This window comes from Pipistrellus hanaki (genome assembly GCF_964339955.1).
Source record: "Pipistrellus hanaki genome assembly, chromosome: 16".
NCBI lineage: Eukaryota > Metazoa > Chordata > Mammalia > Chiroptera > Vespertilionidae > Pipistrellus > Pipistrellus hanaki.
This window is the reverse complement of record NC_140518.1, coordinates 45,596,503-45,618,577: the sequence shown is the minus strand read 5'-3', so window position 1 is coordinate 45,618,577 and position 22,075 is coordinate 45,596,503. Positions and strand designations below refer to the sequence as shown.

General features: G+C 48.1%; 1 protein-coding gene across 1 annotated transcript; it reads right to left on the bottom strand.

Annotated features, from left to right (window-relative positions):
- Window positions 1-8,485: 8,485 nt before the first annotated feature.
- Window positions 8,486-21,669, bottom strand: LOC311610783 (phosphofurin acidic cluster sorting protein 2-like). Its single transcript, XM_084862303.1, has 3 exons — window positions 21,613-21,669; window positions 21,057-21,167; window positions 8,486-12,384 (listed from the first exon to the last, which is right to left on the bottom strand). The coding sequence occupies exons 2-3, from the start codon at window positions 21,114-21,116 to the stop codon at window positions 8,656-8,658; spliced, it is 3,789 nt and encodes a 1,262-aa protein (XP_084718429.1). The 5' UTR covers window positions 21,117-21,167; window positions 21,613-21,669; the 3' UTR covers window positions 8,486-8,655.
- Between the last annotated feature and the right edge of the window lie 406 nt (window positions 21,670-22,075).

Genomic DNA, 22,075 nt, shown 5'->3' with positions numbered 1-22,075 from the left:
ATTGTGTACTTTCTCCAAATCAGTATAGGGTAGGTTATGCTGCAGTAATAACCAACTCTAATATCTCAGTTGCTGAAGACATCAAAGTTTATTCCTCAGTCTGCACAGGCCCACAGGGAGCTCTGCTCATCGTGGTCCTCAGGGACACAGCTGACAGTGACAGCATCGCCACAGGTGCTTCCACTGCCACAACATGTGAAAGGGCATGTGAAAGCACGTGTTTGGTCTCAGAGCTCCTGCTCACATTCCATTTGCCAAAGCAAGTCACATGGTTAGACTCAACTTCATAGGTGAAATTCAAATAAAGCAGGGACCTATTCTAGCATAAACTTGGAAAAAGAAGAAACAGTACATTTGTGAAGAGCGATAATGACCACCATCTCTGCCCATCTATGCTGCACTCCCGCCCCTCAGGCAGTTCTTTCCCAGCCTCAGCTGGGGCTGCATTATAGTGGGAACCTGGACCCATCCAAAAGAATGTTAATTGTTACTAGAGTCTCTGGTCTCTTCCTTGGCTGTCAATCTTTGCAGTTTATTGTATGAGGTTATATCCCCTTTCTTTAGTTGCCACTGTGAATTTCTGACTGTTTCCCCCTATATCTTGTTAGTTGTCATATTCCTGATTGGTAGATTCTGGCACCTGGAACTCTTCTCTTGCATAAATAGTGAAGAGGCAATGCAAAGGCAAAATGTGTGTAATGCCCTCCCAAGCCCTGAGCATGAAACCCATCACAGCAGTGAGAAGCTGCACTGGCCAGGCTTCCCTGCTCCTCACACATGGGGCCTACCGCCCTACCTCTGGAAGTGGTGTTTGGTGCCAAAAAGCCCCAATTGCAGATGGCCTTCTGCTCACAGGTTGCATCCCACACAGGGGCCAGGTCCACAAGCATGGGGAGGCCAGACCCCCTTTCGGACAGCCATGGGCCTTCATGAGCCCCTGGGGTCCCCTTTGCCCCCACCGTGGGGCATCTCACAATGGAGTGTCCTGTGACTCCCACAGCCCTGTCTATGTTCTTTGACATCAGGGAGAGAGCTGTGTCAAGGCCCCGAAAATCATTTTCCACTCTGGAGGCACTGACCTGCCCTTCCTGAGGTACTTACTGGTCACCGGGCCCTGCGGGCCTTCCTTGAGGATAAGGGACCTTCTTGCTGGCATCCAGTCTGGACTACGGGATGGTGGGGCTTTTGCGGCCATTCGGGACCCCGTCCTCTCTCACAGGGCCCCATGGCCTTATCCACTGGACCACTTCCAGGTGTTTCCCTGGACCCAACCCATTCATGGCTTGGCCACTTCTGGCTGATCACCTAGCCTGCCCCCAAAACCCCCAACCCCTTGGTCCGGTCGCTGCTGCTGGGTGGCTGGCCTAATGGCCAGCAGGCCTTTCCCTGTCTCCCTGGTGACCAGCCTTTCTCCTGCTTAGGTCACAATGGCAGGCTCTTTACCTCCCCGCCGCCCCCCAATCCTCCCTTGTTGACAAGACGGCCTTCAGCTCTACTCCTGGCCCCACCCCCTTCTTGACATGACTGCCTGAAGCAGGTCACCTAGCCCCGTCACCTCTTTGACTTTACCACCTTCAGCTCTCGACCTGGACCTGTCCCCTTGTTGACATGACGGCCTTCAGCTGTTCAACCCCTTGTTCCAGAATACCCGCCCCCTCATTCATTGGGCCAATGAGCGAGCAGCACTGGCCAGGCTGCCCTGCTCCTCACACACAGGAGCCTACCAACCCACCTCTGGAAGTGGTGTTCAGTGCCTAAAAGACCCAACTGCAGATGGCCTTCTGCTCACAGATTGCCTCCCACCCAGGGCTCAGGTCAATAAGCATGGTGAGACCAGACCACTTTTCGGACAGCCATTGGCCTCCATGAGCCTTGGGGGGGCCCTCATTGCCCCCACCATGGGGCATCTCACAACGCAGTGTCCTGAACCCCCACAGCCCTGTTTATAGGCTTTGACATCGGGGAGAGAGCTGTGTCAAGTCCCCAAAAATCACTTTCCAATCTGGCAACTCTGACCCGCGCCTCCTGAGGTACCCTGTTTCCCCCAAAATAAGACATTGTCTTATATTAATTTTTGCTCCCAAAGATGGGCTAGGTCTTATTTTCAGGGCTTGTCTTATTTTTCCATGAAGAAGAATATGGTACACATTTATTGTTAAATGAAAATAAAGGAAATTTATTACCTGTATATGGTACAGTAGTACGGTACTTGTCAACACAAATTAGACAAACTGAGAATCCTACAGTATCAAGAATTTACTCATTTATTCAAGGACAATCATGTCAATATCTTCTGGAACATCATCATAACAATCCAATTACTGAATTTCCTGTGACTCCATTCTTTCAGAATCAGTGGACCAAAACTCTCATGATTAGCCTAGGGGGGCCTTATTTTCGGGGGATGCCTTATATTTCACTCAGAAAGAAACCTGTAAGTAGGTCTTATTTTCAGAGGATGTCTTATTTTCAGGGAAACACGGTACTTACTGGTCGCTGGGCCCTGAGGGCCAGCCTTCTGCCCCATTCACGGGGAAAGCCAGCCCTTCCTTGAGGACAAGGGACCTTCTTGCTGGCATCCAGTCTGGACCATGGGAAGGTGGGGCTTTTGTGGCCACTGGAGACCCCACCCTCATTCACAGGGCCCCATGGCCTTATCCACTGGACCACTTCTGGGTGTTGCCCCTGGCCCCAACCCATTCTTGGCTTGGCCACTTCTGGCTGATCATCCAGCCAGCCCCCCAAAACCCCAGCCCCCTTGTTTAGGTCACTGCTGCCTGGCAGCCAGCCTGACTGCCAGCAGGCCTTTCCCCTGTGACCCTGGCAACCAGCCTTTCTCCTGCTTAGGTCACAATTGCAGAGTCCTCACCTGGCCCCGCCCCTTATTGACATGACTGCCTTCAGCTGTTCACCTGGCACCGACCCCTCGACCCCTCGTTGACTTGACCGCCTTCAGCTCTAGGCCTGGCCCCGACCCCTCATTCCAGGAACCCCGCCCCCTCATTCATTGGACCAATAAGAGAGCAGCACTGGCCAGGCAGCCCTGCTCCTCACACGCGGGGGCCTACCACCCCACCTTTGGAAGTGTTGTTTGGTGCCTATAAGCCCCAACTGCAGATGGCCTTCTGCTCACAGGTTGCCTCTCACCCAGGGCCCAGGTCCATAAGCATGGGGCACCAGCCCCCCTTTCGGCCAGCCATGGGCCTTCATGAGCCCCGAGGGCCCCCCATTGCCCCCACCATGGTGCATCTCACAACGCAGTGTCCTGCGACCCCCACAGCCCTGCCTATGGGCTTTGACATTGGGGAGAGAGCTGTGTCAAGTCCCTGAAAATCACTTTCCACTCTGGGGGCACTGACCCGCCCCTCCTGAGGTACTTAATGGTTGCCGGGCCCTGAGGGCTGTCTTTCTGCCCTATTCACGGGGAACGCCCTTCTTTGAGGACAAGGGAACTTCTTGCTGACATCTGTACTGGACCACGGGAAGGTGGGGCTTTTGCAGTCTCTCGGGACCCCTGTCCTCATTCCCGGGGCTCCATGGCCTTATCCACTGGACCACTTCCAGGTGTTGCCTCTGGCCCCAACCCATTCTTGGCTTTGCCGCTTCTGGCTGATCACCAAGCCTGCCCCCTAAAACCCCCAGCCCCCTTTGTTTAGGTCGCTGCGCCCGGCTGCCTTCCTGATGGCCAGCAGGCTTTTCCTCCGTGTCCCTGGCAACCAGCCTTTCACCTGATTAGGTCACAATTGCAGGATCTTCACCTGGCCTGTCCCCTTGTTGACATGACTGCCTTCAGCTATTCACCTGGCCCCGCACCCTCATTGACTTGACTGCCTTCAGCTCTAGGCCTTGCTCCGCCCCCTTGTTACAGAACACCGCCCCTTGGTTCATTGGACCAATGAGCAAGCAGCACTGGCCTGGCTGCCCTGCTCCTCACACAAGAGTTGCTCAAAGCTCTGAAGGATTGTAAAGTTACATTTTATAGAATCAAAATTAAATTTATGTTTGAGTATTTCATTACGTTTTCTTTAAAATAGACTGTATGTTACTGAATAGTATAAGAAAAATACAGCAGTTATAAATAAATATATGATAAATAAAAATATTTTAAAACTTCATATAAAGGAGAGGAGGGTGCTATCTGTGCCATGGAAGTTGTAGCCGAGGATCCAGGACCACAGGCCTCATAGGAGCTGAGGCGAGTTGCTCAAATGCTGCAGGTGGTTCCACATCTGGATTTTCAAGGACAGCTGTGCCTGGAGCCTGCACTGGCTCTGGAGAGGACACAGAGTTGGCATTTCCTGTTCAGGTGTTTCTAGATCTTGCTCAGGAGCTGCTTCTGTAGATGCAGAAAGAAAACATGTTACACCATGACTGCCTTTTGTGTGCCTTCCAAGGAAGGGAACCTCCCATCTCCATCACTGAAGTCCCGGTTCAAGCCCCCACCCCAGGAGCCCTCCACACTGCAGGCCACGGGCACTGACCTGCACGGCCCTGTGCGCCTGCCTAACCCCAGCCTCTGGGAGCTCATCTCCTGGTGGGCAGCCCCATCCCCTCCCCACTCACCCACACACACCACCCAATCCACATGCACAGCACTCTGACTCCTTCCATTTTTTTTCCAGGAGAAGCTCTCAGACCTCTGTCCTCTTGCAGAAATCCCACAAGGCATGGGACCCAGAATGTTATCAGCGCCTCCAAGTCACAGTCCCCATACACCCCTTAAGGTTCTGATCCAAAGCCCACTCACTTTTTCTGCTGCTCCAGAGATTCACTTTCTGCTTCAAAATATGAGAAAATGCAGCAAAACTTGGAGAAAGAAGTCCCATTGACTGTCCTGTGGACACTACCTGCCTGAGCAGCCTAGTGTGTCTGAATCACTCCTGACTAGAAGGAAGCTCTTGGGTGCAGTCCTGGGGGCAGGGAATTTCCTGACCGAATGAGCGCAAACCAGCCCATGTCAGATAGCTAGGTGACACGGGGGACCCCTGCTCACCCCGGGGATTGCTTATCTGGCTTCACCCAGGACAGGGACCCCTAATGGAATCTCCAATGTTTCTATCCCAAGCGAAAATAGCTCAGCCTAAGGACTGAGGAGAATCACAACTAAGGCAGAAGCTTCTTTAAGAAGAAGACAAAATGGCCAATTAGGACAACCACAGCCCCTCCAGCACACCTCTCCAGTGTCCAATTTTGACAGGGCCTTTGTTTCAGGGAAACACCCCCACCCCAATTCCCTACCTATGAGGCTGGCTGCGTCTCAGTATTTTACTTGGTCAGATGCAGTGACCTGAAGACTCACAGCAAGCGGGTGGCAGAGTGACCACTGTGCTGTGGAGGGTTGGTCCCACCCACGTTGTTTAGTAGCAAATGTTCTGTATGAACTCAGAAAGGTGGGTCGGGACCCAGGTGGGGATGCTGCCTAGGAAGGTGGGCACCAAGTATTTGATCAGTTTGCCCACTGTTCCTGGGCAGCCTGCACTGTACATCCTTTATTTGATTTCTGCCTTGCAAGGGTCAAGTGTATTTGGAAGCCCAAGTGAGTGGTGTTGGGGTCAACATGAAGGCCCAGGGCTGGGATGTCTGGCCTACATGTTGGGCTCAGGATGACGCACAGGGAGGCCAGTCCTTGTTCTCTGGCCACCCAGCTCTGAGTGTGGACACGGGGAGCCAGCTCCCTGGGAAACAGAGTCCTGGCTCAAGGAAGAACAGGTGGAGAAGGTGAGGATAGTTCTCCTTGCGTGGGTCAGGGTCCAGAAAAACAGACTTGCTCAAAGTTCTGAGGGTTAATAGGGTTAAATTTTATAGAAACTAAATTAAGGGTATGTTTAGGATATTTCGATAACTTTTGTCTTCTACAATACACTCTATCTTACTAAATATTATAAAATTTCAGTAAAATTGTAAGGATATATAACACAAATAAAAAATGTTTAACAATGAATGCATCTAAATGAGGTTGGGGGCGCCCTCTCTGCCATTGCAGGTGACACGTGCTGTGGCCCGGAATCTGGCACCACAGGCCTCGCAGGAGCTGGCAGAGTTGCTGACATGCTGCAGGTGTTTCTTCTGCCTCTTGTAGTTCAGTGAAAGCTGGGCCTGGATCCGGCTCTGGCTCTGGTGTGGCCTCTAGGGTGGCGTTGCCTCTGGAGGGTTTTCCTGATGTTGCTCTGGAGCTGGTTCTGCAGATCCAAGAAGAGGACATGTTACCACCCTCACTGCCTTCTGTGTGCCTCCCAAAGGCACACTCACCCACACCGCCCCCAGAGGCCTCCTCCTCCTCCTGTCTCAGCCTCAGAGGGCTCAGGTGCTCCAGCCTTGACTGGAGGCACTGGGCCTGGTTTGGCAGGTCAGGGTCTGGAAAGTTGAGCTCTATGGAGGCCAACAGCATCATCAGGCTGGGAAATTCTGGAGGTGCTGGTCCAGCCAGATGCCCAGAAGGCAGGAGATGGCCCTGGGGAGAGAGATAGGTGGGAAGCAGGGTATGAGGTGTGCCCTTTCCTCCCAGAGGTCCTTTGCCTCCTGCTCCTGCCCATCTAGAAGCCAGACCTGCTCCTTGTGCACCTTCATTCTGGCAGTCCTGGAAGAGATGTGCCTGGTCACCCAGAAGGGGCTGGTACAAAGCGCTCCTACCTGACAGATCTGGATCAATGAGAGAACCACCTGTCCCCTTGTTCAAGGGAACCTGGCATGGTCTCTCAGTGTCCCTGTTCCCTCCCATTAAACTGACAGGGCTGCTGTCTACCCTGTTCATGTCACTCATTGGCACAGAGTCGGTGCTTCAGGAATACCGACCAAAGGAGAAACAACGAAGCCCAGGGCCTTCCTATCACCTGGAACTTTGGCTCCTGCACCTACATGCTGGATAATTCACTAGTTGTGCTGTGTGGTTCTTTGCCTCCCACTGAAACTAAACTCCCACAGGGTGGGGTAAACCGGCCAAGTCGCCACTAAAGAGGTTCTACCAGATTAGTCAGCAAGGTCTCAGGATAGGGGTGCAGGGAGGGCTGGGCTTAGGATCGAAAAGGTAAAGATTTTCTGAGGGTCTGACTCTCTCATCGACCTCCCACTACTCGCCCGCACCACCCATATCCATATGCACAGCTCTCTGACTCCTGTCCTTTTTTCTAGGAGAAGCCCTCAGACCTCTGCACTCTGGCAGAAATCCCACCATGTGTGGTATCCAGGGTTCTGCCAGCACCTTCAATTCACAGGTCCCATACTCCCCTCATGCTCTGACCCAAAACTGACTCACGTTTTCTGCTGGAACAGAGGTTCACCTTCCTCTTCACTGTACAGGAAGATGCAGCCACGGGTAGAGGAGGCCAGGAGGACGTCACATCAGCCGTTCTGTGGACACTAAGAGCCTTGCAGCCTAGTGGGACTCAATCACTCCCAACTACAAGGAAGCTCTGCAGTGCAGGCTGGGGGTCTGCTCTGTGCACTGGAATATGGTCAGTGCCTAGAGATGTGTCTGTACCTGGCAGGTCTTCTAATACATCTGCTGAATGAATGAGCCCAAACCAGCGCCATCTCAGATACCTGGGTGACCCTAGGGCCACACTCCTCACCCCTGGCCTCTCTGATCTGGATTCACCTCGGATATGGACCGCTAATGGGATCTCCAATCTCTTTATGAAAAGAGAAAAGAGCTTAGCTCAAGGCCCCAAAGAGAATCACAAATTTGGCAGAGGCTTCCTCAACTGGAAGAGGAAATGACCAACTGGCTAAATCACAGTCCCTCCAGCAGACCTCTCCCCTGTCTAGGCAGCCAGAGGACACTTACCTGAAGGACCCCAGGCAGTCCCAACAATAACCCTATGAGCTGGCTCCCGGGTTCACTGAGGGTTCAGAGCAACAAACTCTCAGAGAGTGCAGTGACCTGTAGGCAGACAGCCAACAGGTGGCCTGGTGACCATGCAGTCTGTGGGGGAGGGCCTCACCTGGTAAAGAATTGTTCCCACAGCTGTTGGGTGGTAGCAGACGTTCCATAGTAACAGAAAGGAACGACGGTGGGTTCCTTTCTCAGAAATTCGACCATTTTGTCTCGCCAGTGTGCCAGGAAATGTGCACCATACAGGTTTTTCTTTTCTTTCTTTCTTTTTTTTTTTTTCTTTTCTTCTGTCTGTGAGGCTGAACTTTATTGGGAACCCTGAGTATGTTGTGCTGGGGCCAGTTGTCTGGTTGGCAGCTGGCTCCTAAGGTTTGACTGACTGGCTTCCATGATCTGCTCAGATGCCCACAATCAGACATCAGCCCTTGACCTCTTGCCACCCGGCTCTGAGGCTGGATACAGGCTGGAGCTGGCTCCCAGGGAAGCAGAGTCCTGGCATCTAGGAAGGGCAGGACCTCAAGGCCAGAACCTTCTCGCCGGGAATGTTGGGCATCCTGAGGCCAAAACACATCCCCCATGATTCTCCAGATCAACACTGCCCTCTGGATCCCACCTGCCAGAGCGTCCTGGTTACTGAACAGAGTCCTGAGGAGCTCCAAGTGAGGGGTAACCCCCTTAGGTTCCAGGCTGTGAGTCCATTTGAAACCCCAAATGGTTTCTCTTTGTGTTTCCAGGGTCTGTGTCTCTACTAAACTGAACTGTTCACAGAAAAGCAGCTTCTGGGCAAGTCCAAGGCAGGGTGAAGGGCAGGGAGAGGGGGCGGGCTAGAAGGTGGAACTGGAGTGTCCAAAGATGCAGATGGGGAAGTGCTTGACCTGGGAGGACCACTGGGCTGCCAGCTGGAGGAATGTCACGTCGTTCCACTCCTCATCATCGATGATGACCGGCAGCATGTGCTGCTGGTGCTTGGACTTGCAAACCAGGCGATGGATGCCATGGATGCACTGGCTTGTGCACTCCACTTCCTCATCCTTGGCTTTCTTGGGCGCCTTCTTTGTCTTCTGCTTGGTGACCACTGTCATGGACATGGTGGTGGTTGCTGTGTCCTGACCACCGCTGGGCAGCCTGCTGACCTGGACAGACTGGAAGAAGCACTTGAGTGTGGTTTTGGCGGCAAGCGCGTCTTTCTTCTCCGCAACTCTCTTTGTGTCTGTTGGCTGGGCTGCCATCCAGTAATCCACCTGCAGCTCCATCATGTCTGCATGGACACTCTGGCTGGGGGAGGACAGGCCCCCGCTCATTGATGGGGAGGAAAGTGTGTTGGATGAGGCCTTGCTGGCAGGGGACAGAAGCTCGCTGGAGCAGGAAGGGCCCGCATCATCTGAGTCTGCTGACATGGCTGAAGATGGTTCCGCTCTTCCAATCTTCACTGCCCCCACAAAGGGGATGAACTTCTTGGAGGACGTGTCATCGGGACGCTGCTGCTTAGACATGAGCACAGCCTCTGCTATGGGCAGCAGGTAGACACAGTTGGCCCCAGTGACGTACTCTGTGATTCTTGACACAACATCCTGTGTGTCCTGCAAGATGTTCAGAGACTCCAGGTTGTTGAACATGTCCCACCAGTACAGGTCCTGGAAGAAGTTGTCGTAGCGGCAATCCATGGAGCCCAGGTAGCTGGCCAAGGGGTGGGAACCCAGAGGGATGACCAGGAAGCGCAGGTAGTCCAGCCACTGGGCTGGCTGTTGGGACAGCAGCTCCACGAAGACCCGCAGCACAGCGTTGAAGTAGGGCTGCGCCCCTGCCACCGCGATCTTCACAGGCGTCGGGGTCTGGGAAGTACCTTCGCAGTAACTCTGCATCCAGGACACGATGATGCCGAAGGCCTCCTGGACGTCATCTGTGGAGCAAGTGCACACCATGGGCAGCGGGTGCCCCTGCAGGATGTCTGAAAGTAACTGGCCCTGCCAGTCTGAGGTGTTGACCAGAATGATGTTCTCAGGCAGCTTGTCAAGGGAAATGAGGATGACCTTTAGCTGGTCATGCACGGGCTTGCTGGGGATCTGCCGCTGGCTCTGTGGTTCTGGGTCCTCGTCATCCGGTCTGTTGAACCACTCATTCCGGGATGTGTTGCAGCTCTGGTGGCCAGCCTGCTTCCTCTTGGACCTGCTGGAGGGGATGACTAGAGACTTGGTGAAGCGCATTATGGATGGCAGCTTCCTGGCGAACCAACCCCTGGCAGAGGATGCTGCCTCCCGGCTGTCCTCCCGGCTCACCCCAGGGGAGCAAATTCTGTGGGCCACTGAGTCAGAGTCACTATCATTTGACGTGCTGTCAAAGTATCGCCTGAGCTTGGGCTTTGGGGTACTGGGGACGCTGATATCGTCCTCTGAGTCTAGGCTACTCTCGCTTGAGCTCTCCACGATGGCACGGCGACGGACCTGCACCTTCTCCACTCTGGGGACATACCTCACAAGGGTCTGTTCTGAGGACACGACCTTCTCCGACATTTGGGCCATGAGCACAGATGCCACAGCTTCCTGGTGGTAATTCTGTTGCAAGGTGGTGCACCTCCTTCTTACTACCAGGTTCCTTTCCTCAAAGTTGTCCTCCCGGGACTGCCTGTGGGCCGATCTGTAGCTGGCCGCCTGCTGAAAGAAGCTGTCAGACGGGCCAGCAGAGTCATTAGGTGAGGTCTGGGCCGTGGTGTTGGCCTGCCTGGCCCTGGCCTCATGATCGATGGGCCGGCTGGACAGGGAGGCCATCTGCATGTTGTCCACCTTAGTGGTGCATGTACTGTAGGCCACCAGTTTTGAGTCGCTATGGCTTGGCTGCTTGCCTCCCGGGGTGCATGTGTTCTCATGCACCTGGGCCAGACTCAGAGACTCCTTTCGGATCCTGGCGCTGTGGGAGCCCCACATCTCCATCTGCAAGCTGGAGCCTGGCAGGCCCTCGATGCACGGCCTGAGCTTGGGATTGGGGCTGCTGAGGATACTGTGATTGTCCTTCATGTCCAAGTCACTAGACAGGCCTTGGAAGTATGGCCTGAGCTGAGGTGTGGGTGTGCTAAGGACACTGTCATCGTCCTCGGTGTCTGGGCCACTGTCACTGGGGTTCTCCAGCATGTCATACAGGAGGTCCAGGTCCTCTTCCACTTCCAGGACATGCTCCCCATGATCCTGCTCAGGGTCCGGGGCCTCCTCCCACACTTGGACTGTGTGCAGCCATAACAGGACTTTCTCGTGGTAGTTCTGTTGCATGGTCATCGTCCCCCCTGTGACCTCCAGATTCTCTTCCTTGAAGTCATCCTCCTCCTGTTCCTGCCTGTGGGAATCATTGGAGCTGCCCTCCAGCTTTGAGAAGCAGGTCTCACACTTGCATTCAGAGGAGCTGTCTGAGGACTCGGCCTTGGCACTGGTTTGCCTGGTGCTGTCCTCGTGGTCGATGGGTGGCCTGGACAGGGAGGTCATCCGGATCTTCTCCACCTGGCTGGTGGGTGTGCTGTAGGCAGCAAATTCATCGTCACTCTCACTTGGCTGCTTGCCTCCCATGGCCCATGCATTCTCTGGCATGTGGGCCAGACTCAGAGGCTCCGTTTGGCTTCTGTCGTTATGGCTGCTCCGCATCTCCGACTGCGAGCTGGAGTCTGACATGTCTTCAAAGTATGGCCTGAGCTTGGGCCTAGGGACGCTGAGGACACTCTCATCATCCTCCGTGTCAGACCCACGGTCCCTCTCTGACACTTTGGACCTGTGACACAGCGCCAGGACTTTTCGCTTCAAGTCCAATCCTCCTATGGACCGCCGCTGCTTCTTTGGCTTCCCCTTCCCAAAGCCATCCTTGTACAAGTCCTGTCTGTGCTTTCTACTGCGGCTGGCCTCCAGCTCAGACAAGGGGCTCTGAGAGTAGTTACCTGCGGACTCGGGCTTCGGCCTGGCCCGCATGGCACTTTCCTCATGTTTGATGGGCTGACTGGACAGGGAGGAGATCCAGACTTCAGCCACCTTGGTGGAGGACTCCTTGACGGTGCTGTAGAGGCTCAGCATCTGGCCGCACTTGGAGTTTCTCCTCATGACATCAGCCATGCGGATGGCCCCCGTGGCCAGTGTCTTGTAGCCCAGGACGATCCTGTTCTTATAGCACTTCCTCTGCTCCAGCATGATCTGGAGCTTGTTGCCTTCTCCCCTGAGGAAGTGGGAGTACTGCAGAGAGAAGGTCAGCGCCAGGTCAGTCTCCACTGGTTCACTGGGAGGCAGCATAATCTCTTTGGACCTCAGGATACCCTTGGAGTCCTGCATCTTCACGGAAATCACCACGGAGACCAGGTCCTTCGCCAGCTCCTTGAAGACCACTAGCTTCTTTAAAGTGACACTGCACCACCTGGGCACACAGCTGGGGCTGGAGCAGTCCACCGCCCAGGTGGCTAACAGGTTCTGGGCTACCTGTGTTTTGAGCACAGTGGATGTGCTGGCCAGCCCCACAGTTCGTGAGCAATCTACAGCTGGTGGCACCCTACGGGTCCTTTTCCTACTCAGGGTTGTTGTTTTGTCCTCCTGTGGTGGGACAGAGGATAGACATGATTGGTGACAAGAGGTGGGGCATAGGTGATCGAGTGTGCAGACACAAAAAGTGGCCACTCGCTAAACTGTGATTAGCTCAGGGAAGTCCTGGGTGGTGGTCTTTTAAACTCCCAGATCTCAAGTTATTCCACAGGATGTCCTAAAATTGAAACTTTTTAACTAAAAGTGGTTTATGGCGGGTCGCCCTGTCCTAGGCTGGAATCTTCTCTTTAAAAAAAAAAAAAAAAAATGAAGATGATTCTTTACCTTCATTGAAACTGCCTATTGTCTTTTGCAATGGACAAGAACATAGCTTTGGAATATCAATGAGATTTTCCTTGTTCTAGACCAGAGGTTCCCAAACTTGTTTGTGCTGTAGACCCCTTGTCATGTTTTTCGGTTTTGGGTAGACCCCCTACTTACCTGATATTGATTTTTTTGTAAATTTCTAACTGTAGTGAAGTTAGTGTTAAAATTTAATAAAAAATAATGTACCTACTTTTCTCTGGCATTCTCAAACAAAATAACACTGATTCACTATAATTTGTATGATAAACTACCAGTTTATATTTTTTTAAATATTTTCTCAGCACTTTCCTATTCAAGATTCAGGAAACAAATGAACGTATTTTTCTCACATTCATATTTATAGAGTGACGGATTGAACAAGTCGGTGCAAGTTCGCGAAGCTTTGAGACAAAAATTGGCAAGAATGTTTACTGCGCGTATGCTTGTAACAAGATGATACTGGTATATCATTATGTGCAGGTTTTTATCCTACAACTTACACAATTTTATAAACATATATAATAAATTTTTTACTTCATTAGGTACTTTTATAAATAATTTATATGTTTTTATATTATAAGATAATATGATGTAAGTAAATAGGTACTATCAGTGTATGTTGAGATCCACTATCGTGGACCCCCATTTTCATTTCATGGACCCCCCAATTTTTTTTTCGCTGATGTAGACCCCTTGCAGGTTGTCATAGACCCCTGGGAGTCGATATAGACCACTTTGGGAATCACTGTTCTAGACTCTCTGTGCTCTGTGGAGACCACAAATCCCCTCATTGTTGAGTTCATTGGTGGCTGTTCTATCCTTTATCCACATATGGGAAAGAATTATGTGTCCATCATTTTACTTTTTATACAATCTATAACCAATGGATTTCATGCAACCTGCATTCATCTCCACCTTTGATTGTAATATCTAAAATAAGGTGAAAGCTGCCATTCTCAAGAGCATTATTTCAATCCATTGAGATTTTGCTTTAAGACAATTGACAGTTTGGCTCAGATAAAATCCCAACAATCGTTCCCAGTTTTGACTGCTTCTTATATTGACATTTACTTGGCACAATACAGCAGGACCCCAGAAAAGCTCACGCAGCACCACCCTGCAGACCTACACCTGGTGCTGGGATGCAGCAGAGGGCCCATTGACCCACCAGTTCCCTGTCCATCAGGTGAACTTGTGTGAGTTGTCTCTTGGATCCAGGACTTGCTCTTGCTTGTGCTGCTGACTTTATTTAAGCCATATTTTTGAATACTCTTGGTGGAACTAAGGTGAATGCTTGACAGATCTCAGGCTAAGGAGAGACAGGAGGAAAAATGAGCCTGGTTCTTGCTTTTCTGTTGGAATTGCCTTTTGAGAGACTGGGGGAAACACCTTGGATGTATCAATGAGAGCTGCTCTGGGTCACCTATGAAAATAAAGGGGCCCATTCTCCTTCCCGCAGGAATCTCAGCTGTTCTTGGACAACTGAGGATCTTTGCGAATATGTCGGAGGTCCTTCCTCATGACACACCTAAGCCCCATAGGGAAATTCCCAAACAACGGTGACCAAACTAATTGGCTCTTCACAGGGAGGACTAATCAGGTTTGGTCCACCTGCACTGGAAGCCCTTCTGGTGGTTTTACACAGCAGGGAGAGAGACCGAGGCACATCAGAGGGCTGGATGAGACCCTAGGGGAGTGGGCATCGTGCAGCTCCATCTACAAAGCAGCACACTTCAACCCACTACATCACATCCTCGAAGATGTGCTGAGACTCTGAAGACTCCAAACAACAATAAAAACAGCAGCAGCAAACACACCTCTACTTAACATGGGAAATTGTGCCTCCATGGAACTCCCAGGCTCCAGCCCTCATTAATATCCCCGATAGAAAGCCTTGACTTGCTAGTGCTTTATACAAATAGGAAGATTTATCTAGAAAATATCCACTGAAAAAATGGTCAACAAACAATTGTCTTTGGTGCCTACATTAATTTTTCCGAAGGGGAAGGTGGGTGGGGAATAAAACTAGAAAAATGCTGGCCTGAGAATTAAACTGATTGAATGAATTGGACACATATCTTGATTTGGAAATTAGAAAATTCCAAGGAGAAACCCAGATAAATGCTCTTTAAAAAAAGAAATTTCGGTAAGTATCTCCTGAAGTTAAATGCTAACACGCCATTTCCCACTTCTACAGCATGCCCACTACATCTTTTGCCCCTGAGCTTCCTTGTCCAGAAATGTTCTTTCCCTTTCCTTCTTCCTTCGCCTTCTGACTCCTGCACTACCACTCCCCACTGACTTAAGGGAAATTGAGAATAGGAATTCTACCAAGTCCCTTTGGAGGAAAGCTGTTCTCAGCCACAGAGGAACCAGCAATCCTTCTCCATTCTCTCTGCGGCCTTGTTTGGTTCACTGAGAAATTTCACTGTTGCAATGAAATCCATGTAATCCTGGCCATTCTAACCTATGCCAATTAATATACTCCAGGTTTCTGGGAGCACAGCAACAGAATTACCGAATAAGGTTGTCAGAAAACTGCTGTGGAGAAGTCTGCCCACTTTAAGGATTATAGGAAATGAAAAAGCATTTAGAAAAAGTAAACAAAACAAAACAAAAAAAGTATAGGGTGGCTCCAATGTGTTTCCCCTTCTCACTGATAGTTTGGGAGAATTTTAAATTATCATTAAAAGGGAAGCCACTGACTGACCTAGCCATTTACTCTCATGGGATAGAGCATCAGACTGAGGATTGAAACGTTCCAGGTTTGATTTTGGTCAAGGGCACATGCCCAGGTTGCAGGCTGTATTCCCAGTAGGGGGTGTGCAGGAGGCAGCCAATTGATGATTGTCTCTCATCATTGATATTTCTATCTCTCTCTCCCTCTCCATTTCTTGCTGAAATCAACAAAAATCTATTTTTCTTAAAGGGGGGAGGGTGGGGAGAAGGCACTAAGTCTCCTGTTTATACTGAGGCTACTTTATTTGTTCTTAACCTCACCCAAATAATTGCTTCCCTACAATTGTCTGTTTTTTAATCAAAACCTGTTTCCTTGCAACAAGACAATGTTATGGGACTATATATATCAATGGTATGCTTATCAAATCTTCCCCAATTCACCTGGTAAATGAGTGGGTTTTTCTCTTTTTAATGAATCAGTGATGCTGACATATGCCTTTTCCATAATAGTTACATGTACACTTAGACTAAATGAATCAGATAGGAAACCAAAAGGGAAATTAATGACTTTAAAGGAGCCTTCCAGGTGGAAACTAACCTTGAAACTGACCAAACGTTTGCTAGTCATCTTTCCTTCATTATTATCTTCCACCAGAGCCTGAGAGTGGGTTTCACAGGATACCCACCCTACCCAGAATGGTCCCAAGCAACCCAAACACGGGCAGAGATGCCTCTAATACTGGGCTTGCTCTTATGTCTCTCTGTAGATGGGGAAGCAGCCCACAGTGATGTGAGAGTGCTCTTATGGGGTACATACCCATCCAATGGGGAAACTTGACCCTGAGGCCCTCAAAGAAGAGTCCAATCTTCTTTTGTTGCACCACTCACCTGTTCCCAATATAAAGTGGGTAATAGAGAGGTTTTGCATCATTCATTTTAAGACTATCATACAGCTAGGACCTGTCTTGCCATTTCCAAGGGAGATGGACAGAGGTTTCATATACCTGAAGGCCTTTATACCTCTCAGAGGTGTGTGCTTTCTGGAAACTAGAAAAAAATGTACCCAAATAGAAACATTCCAAAAATGGTGAATGATTTTCTCAGTCCCTTGCCAACAGTTGGGTGGCACCCCAGTCCCTGAGGTATTGAAGATGACTATCCTTGTTTTACAAATAAAGTTTTCAAGTGCCAGAGCTTTGGCTCCAGAAACATGTGAAAGCAAGCCCACTAAATCCTTTTACCTTCCCCAAACCTCCCCTAGTCATTTCAGAGGCTTGTAGATAATTGGCTTTATGCAACCAAAGTCCCAGAACCTTTGAAGTGGAAATACCTGAGTTCACCAAGACCGCTTGTCTAGGCCATTTGTCTTTGGAAGATATGTCTTATCCCAATAGAAAAAAATACCTTACGCACCTGCGCAAATCATTTTAGCTTATTTCAACTATTTCTTTCTAACTTAGATTTAATGAGAGTTATTGAATATTTCGATATTTTGAAATAACATGAATTACTGAAACATTGCTAGACAAGAATTATGTTCACCTGCTTTTGGGTTTTTTATTACAGAAGGTCTGTACAATGGATTTGGAGCTGTTGATGTAATGTTGTGTGCTTTGTGAAAGGTGTGTTTCTTGAATGTGAGAGTGTGGTTGCAATATGTTCATCACCGTCAATTTAAGGAATGCCGGTTATTCACTTTGTGGTTATCATTGTAAATTAAGGCTCCTAAGATTAAAAGTTCCAGCTAAGAAGGAAGAAATTGCGTAGTTGTGATAAGAGAAGGCTTGAGGTATGGGGAGTCATATTTGAAGGAAAGGGTGAAATGCAAATTTCTCTAAGGATAGTTATTTCTGAATGGATGAGATGGTTTGTGAAAGTTAAGAAAAGGTTTGTAAAAGGGGATATGGACTATAAACTTTTGTGAAAGTTTTACATAAAATATTCCGGTATTTCTCTGAAAAAATTAGTAAATTTAAATTGGTTGATATGTGTTCATCTATGTGTTATGTGTGGTGTATTTTCAACCTCCAGATGGCATTACTAGGATATAATCTTTTATTGATCTAAAAGGTTAAATATTTATGTAAATTAAGGTGAATTCTGTAGTTTGGGCAAAATATTTTATATTAAAACTGTTTATAAGTATTATTAAGATGTGTTAGAGTTATTACCATAAGTCTGTGTTTGCTTTACTTAGATTTACAAAAAGTCCGTAGTATATTCTTTTGCATAAGTATATTTGACAACCTTCCTAAAATTTCTATTTTAAGAGGCTTTTTAAACAAAAGATGAGTTTGAGTTAATTCCAATGGGCCCTGAAATACCTAAAAGATTTATTCTCTCCCCTTATTAAAGGGCCATAGTGGACCTGAATTAGTCCTACTTCATATGCTTGAAATTACCTGAGAAGCTTAACCAACTTAAAAAATGAAAACAACTGTGCTATTTGTGTACATATATTTTTATTAAAATGGAAGTTCTATAGATTTCAACCTGTCCTAGGAAGGAAGGTAGACAGACTCAAAGAAAAGTTCAAATTGGAAACTCTAAAATGGAACAGGGGTCTTGGTGTCAGCCACACCCTGCCAGCCAAGAGAGATGGTTCCCTGTGAGAGCATCTAGCTGTGGGACTCCAGGTATTTGTGGTGCAAACATTGGAAGTTTATGAATTATACCCAATGCTCAATACAAGAAGCCATGGACCATGTTTCAAAATCTTCCATGTTATTTGGTCTTTTTATATCGAAATTGTGTATTGAATCCAAATATATACATATACTTACATTTTTCATATTATTCTCTGTCATTTTATAGTAATTACTAGAAGCCTGATGCACAAAGATGTGTGACATAATGGGCTTTCCATTCCCTGGCTGTTGGCACTATTTTTGCTCTGCTCAGAGGCCCAGAGTGGCTGTGTAAGCAAATTAACCCCCATTATGTTGGGTTAATTTGCAGACCCACTCCTGATTGGCTGGGGGGTGTTGCAAAAGTATGGACAATTAGCATGTTTGTCTGTTATTAGGTAAGATTACTTTCCAAAAATTATTGTCTTGGTATAGTTTACCAAAAAAGCAAAGTATGTATATATATATATATATATATATATATATATATATATATATATATATATATTGCATTGCAAACAAAACTATAACCACTTTGTTTTGTCATTCATACATAGTTACTGTTTTGCTCTGATGAATTTTCAAATATGTTACATCTTTAGAAAATCCATGAGAAAGACTCTTAACTGCTCTAAATAACAGGTTTCTAAGCAGGTCACATCTTTGAACTGAATGAAGAAGTATAGAATTCTAAGGAATAACTGAATTCATGAAAATACTGGCAAATAACAAGGATAAACAAAAAATGGGTACAGAAATAAATGAAGTGAAGATGATTATTGTTGTTAGGACTCTGGTTAAAATACTGCTGATTTTTAAAACCTTTTTTGTTTTCCAAACATAAGGAAAACTAAAAGCATGCGTTCTACATTACTATCAATGACTCACTAATAAGGTTATAAGGACTGATACATTTGGGACATTCATTTCACAGTACTCCCAAGAGGCAAAAACTTTACAGACCAAAACTTACAATCAGGGGAGTTTAGTTTATTGAAACACGTTAGTTATAGACTCTCTCCAACATGTTTAAAAGGACTTTACTTCATCAGAGGCCTAACCACAATGAACATCTGTCTCTGACACTGGTTTCCATCTACCACGGAGATTGAAGACATTTCAAGGATGAGAATAAACTGGCCATGGGAACTGACCACTATCCCAAGAAGTCAACAAGGCCTAGATGCTCACAAATTACTGCTGCTCAAACCCTGTTCTTCTAGCTCCTAATTGTTATTGACTAAATGTACATCAAATGATTTTATATTGTTAGTATCCTCTTTATGATTTGCTAATGGAAACAATATCTGTCTCCCTAGGCCCCTTCCTTACTACACATGAAAACTTGAATTTGGATACCTCCTAATTTTTCCGACCTACTAGACAATGACATTCTGATGATCAGTTATCATAACGAAAGTGTAGTGTCTTAACTCATCTGGCCAAACATAGCAAAGTACAAGTGACAGTGGATGAAGCATAAGTACAAGTGACCTGCTGGCAGAGGTATGGGGCACCTGTGCCTCCTGAAGGAAAACATATAATTAAGTTAATAAACAATTATGATAATGCATGCAAAGTGTTTTTTGGTTGGCTGCGTTGCTTATTCCCCTCAGTCTAGCACTAGACACTTTCTATTCCTAAATGGTGTTACTGCTTTAATACCATTGCTTTTGTTCCTGGTTGTAAATGTTATACTAGACTCATAATTCCAAAACTTAAGGCAAGAAGCAAAAGGACCCTGCTCAGGATAGCTCAAAATTTAAAATTGATACAGAATATTTTGTAACAAGGACATATAGGATCTCACGGTCTCCCAAGCACCTGCCTTTTTTATTTTGAATAATCATAAAATTCCACCTTGAATGCCATTTAAGGTTATGGTCTTGTCTCATCACCAATGGTCCATTGTTCACCAAGAGAACACACAAACACTGATCATCGATGCATAATTTGTATTGATTTATGAACAAAAGGAGGGTGCATGAACGATAAAAGGGGCTACATGCTAACCTGACTAGCTCGGGGAACTCCGGTGTGGTGGCCTTGCAAACTCAGAGACCTTAAGTAACCATATAGGATGGTCTGAAATTAAAACACTAACTAAAAGAAGCTCATGGTGGGTAGCCATGTTCTAGTGTGGCATTTTCCTTGACAAAGGTCAATCTTCAGGTTAACAGAATCTGTGTAGTGTCTATTTGCAATTATGATAACATATATTTGGATTATCAAAGGAATGTTCCTCGTTTGGGACAACTCATGCATAGGCACCGCTCTGTACTCTACAAAGATCAACAAAGATCTTTGTCATTCAGTTCATTGTTAACTTGAAACTATCCTACATCCACCTATAAAGAAGAAGTATGTGCCTATCATTTTACCATTTGTTCAATCACAGAAGTTCCCACACTTTGCTTTCTCCTCTCTCCCTAATCTGTCACCCATGGATTTCATTTAACACACATAAGTCTGCACTTTTGCTTGTAATGTATCAAATAAGGTGCAAAATTGTCATTCTCAGTAGCATTATCTCAACCCATTGAGACTTGCTTGCCCACGATTATCAACACATTATGTCAAATAAATGCACAAAACTTTTTCACAACTTTGAACATTTTTCACATTGATAAGAGAAAAGGTTCTTTGCAGGAAAAGTAGAATTGGAGGTGAGAAATATGAAACACGTTAGTATCTTAGGTCATTTTCTTAGCAAAGGACAGACAGCACATGCTTTATCCCGTGTGATTTCTGACAAAACATCCCAATGTGAGATGAGAACACAGAGGCTTTTTCTGGGATATTAGGACACGTGTTGTATTCAGGGTGGCACCATTGTCATGGCAACAGAGGGGATAAGGTCCAGGTCCCACAGCAATGAAGACATGGGTCGCTGTGATAACTAGTCCCTAGAGCCCAAGGGGCGGCCCAGCTCCTGACTGGAGGAAATGGGGACCTTTGGAAACTGGATGCTAGGAGGGCTCTCAGGAGAGAAGCAGTGTGCCTTCTGGAACCCAGGTCCTGTTGAATCCCAGAGGTGCTGGAGTATGGAGCAACTTGGTCACCTATACTCACCCTGCAGCTGTCCTGCATGCTGGAGGAGGTATGAGGCACCTGTGTCTCCTGCAGGGGCATTGAGTTGAGGACCCCATCTGTCAGGTCCGGTCTGTTCTCCTGTGTGGAGCTCTGTAAGGACAGTTCCCAGTCCCCAGGAGAAAGCCTCAGAGCCCTGTCTTGCTGGTTCGGTGACTCCTGTGACCCTCCAATCCAGACACACACACACACACACACACACACACACACACACACACACAGTGTGATCTACTTAGGCCTCCACTGGTGAGGAAAAGGCATGACAGCCTGAGGGCCTAGGATTCCCATTGGCACAGATAAAAGATCCCTCTGGAAGCCCATCTCCAATTACCCGTCCTGCCCTTCCCTGCTCTTGGGTGTGATCACAGCAGGACCTCTAGGTTATCCACTGCTCTGAAAGCTGTTCCTGTCCTGGGATTCTCCTCTCATGTCTCTCTTCCCATCACATGAAGGGCAAGGGATGTGGGCTGCACTGGGATGGCACCCAGAGCAGGCTGGCCTGGTGTGAATGGGTCTGACCCAGGCCACCTTGTCTTACCTGAGGAGATCTTCTTGAACATGGCCAGAGATGTCGGGCATGAGTGCTGAACCGTCTACAGAGTCTGGGGCACCTCTCACTGCAGGGTCTCTGGGAACCAGAGCCCTGATAACTGGGAACACAGCAAGAGAACATGTTGAACCGTCAACCGTCTCTTGCCAAGTGAGTGGCAGTTGGGCAGTTGCTGGAAAGTGGGTGCCTGGTTACATGGATTCCAAGTTCTATTAGGAAGTGACATCACTTCGTGGGATTGCCCCCTGCCCCGAATCCCCTCACCTAATAACAGATATAGTTAGTCCTGTGGCCTGCTAACTGCTCACCCACTTTCTCCATGGAATATCTTCTCCATGGAATATCCAACAGTGTACACAGAGACACCAACATGCCCTCTCCACAGCCCCTAGAAGGTCTGGCTGCAGCCAGGGTCCCAGATTTGAGGAGACAGACCTAAGCTCAGACTCAA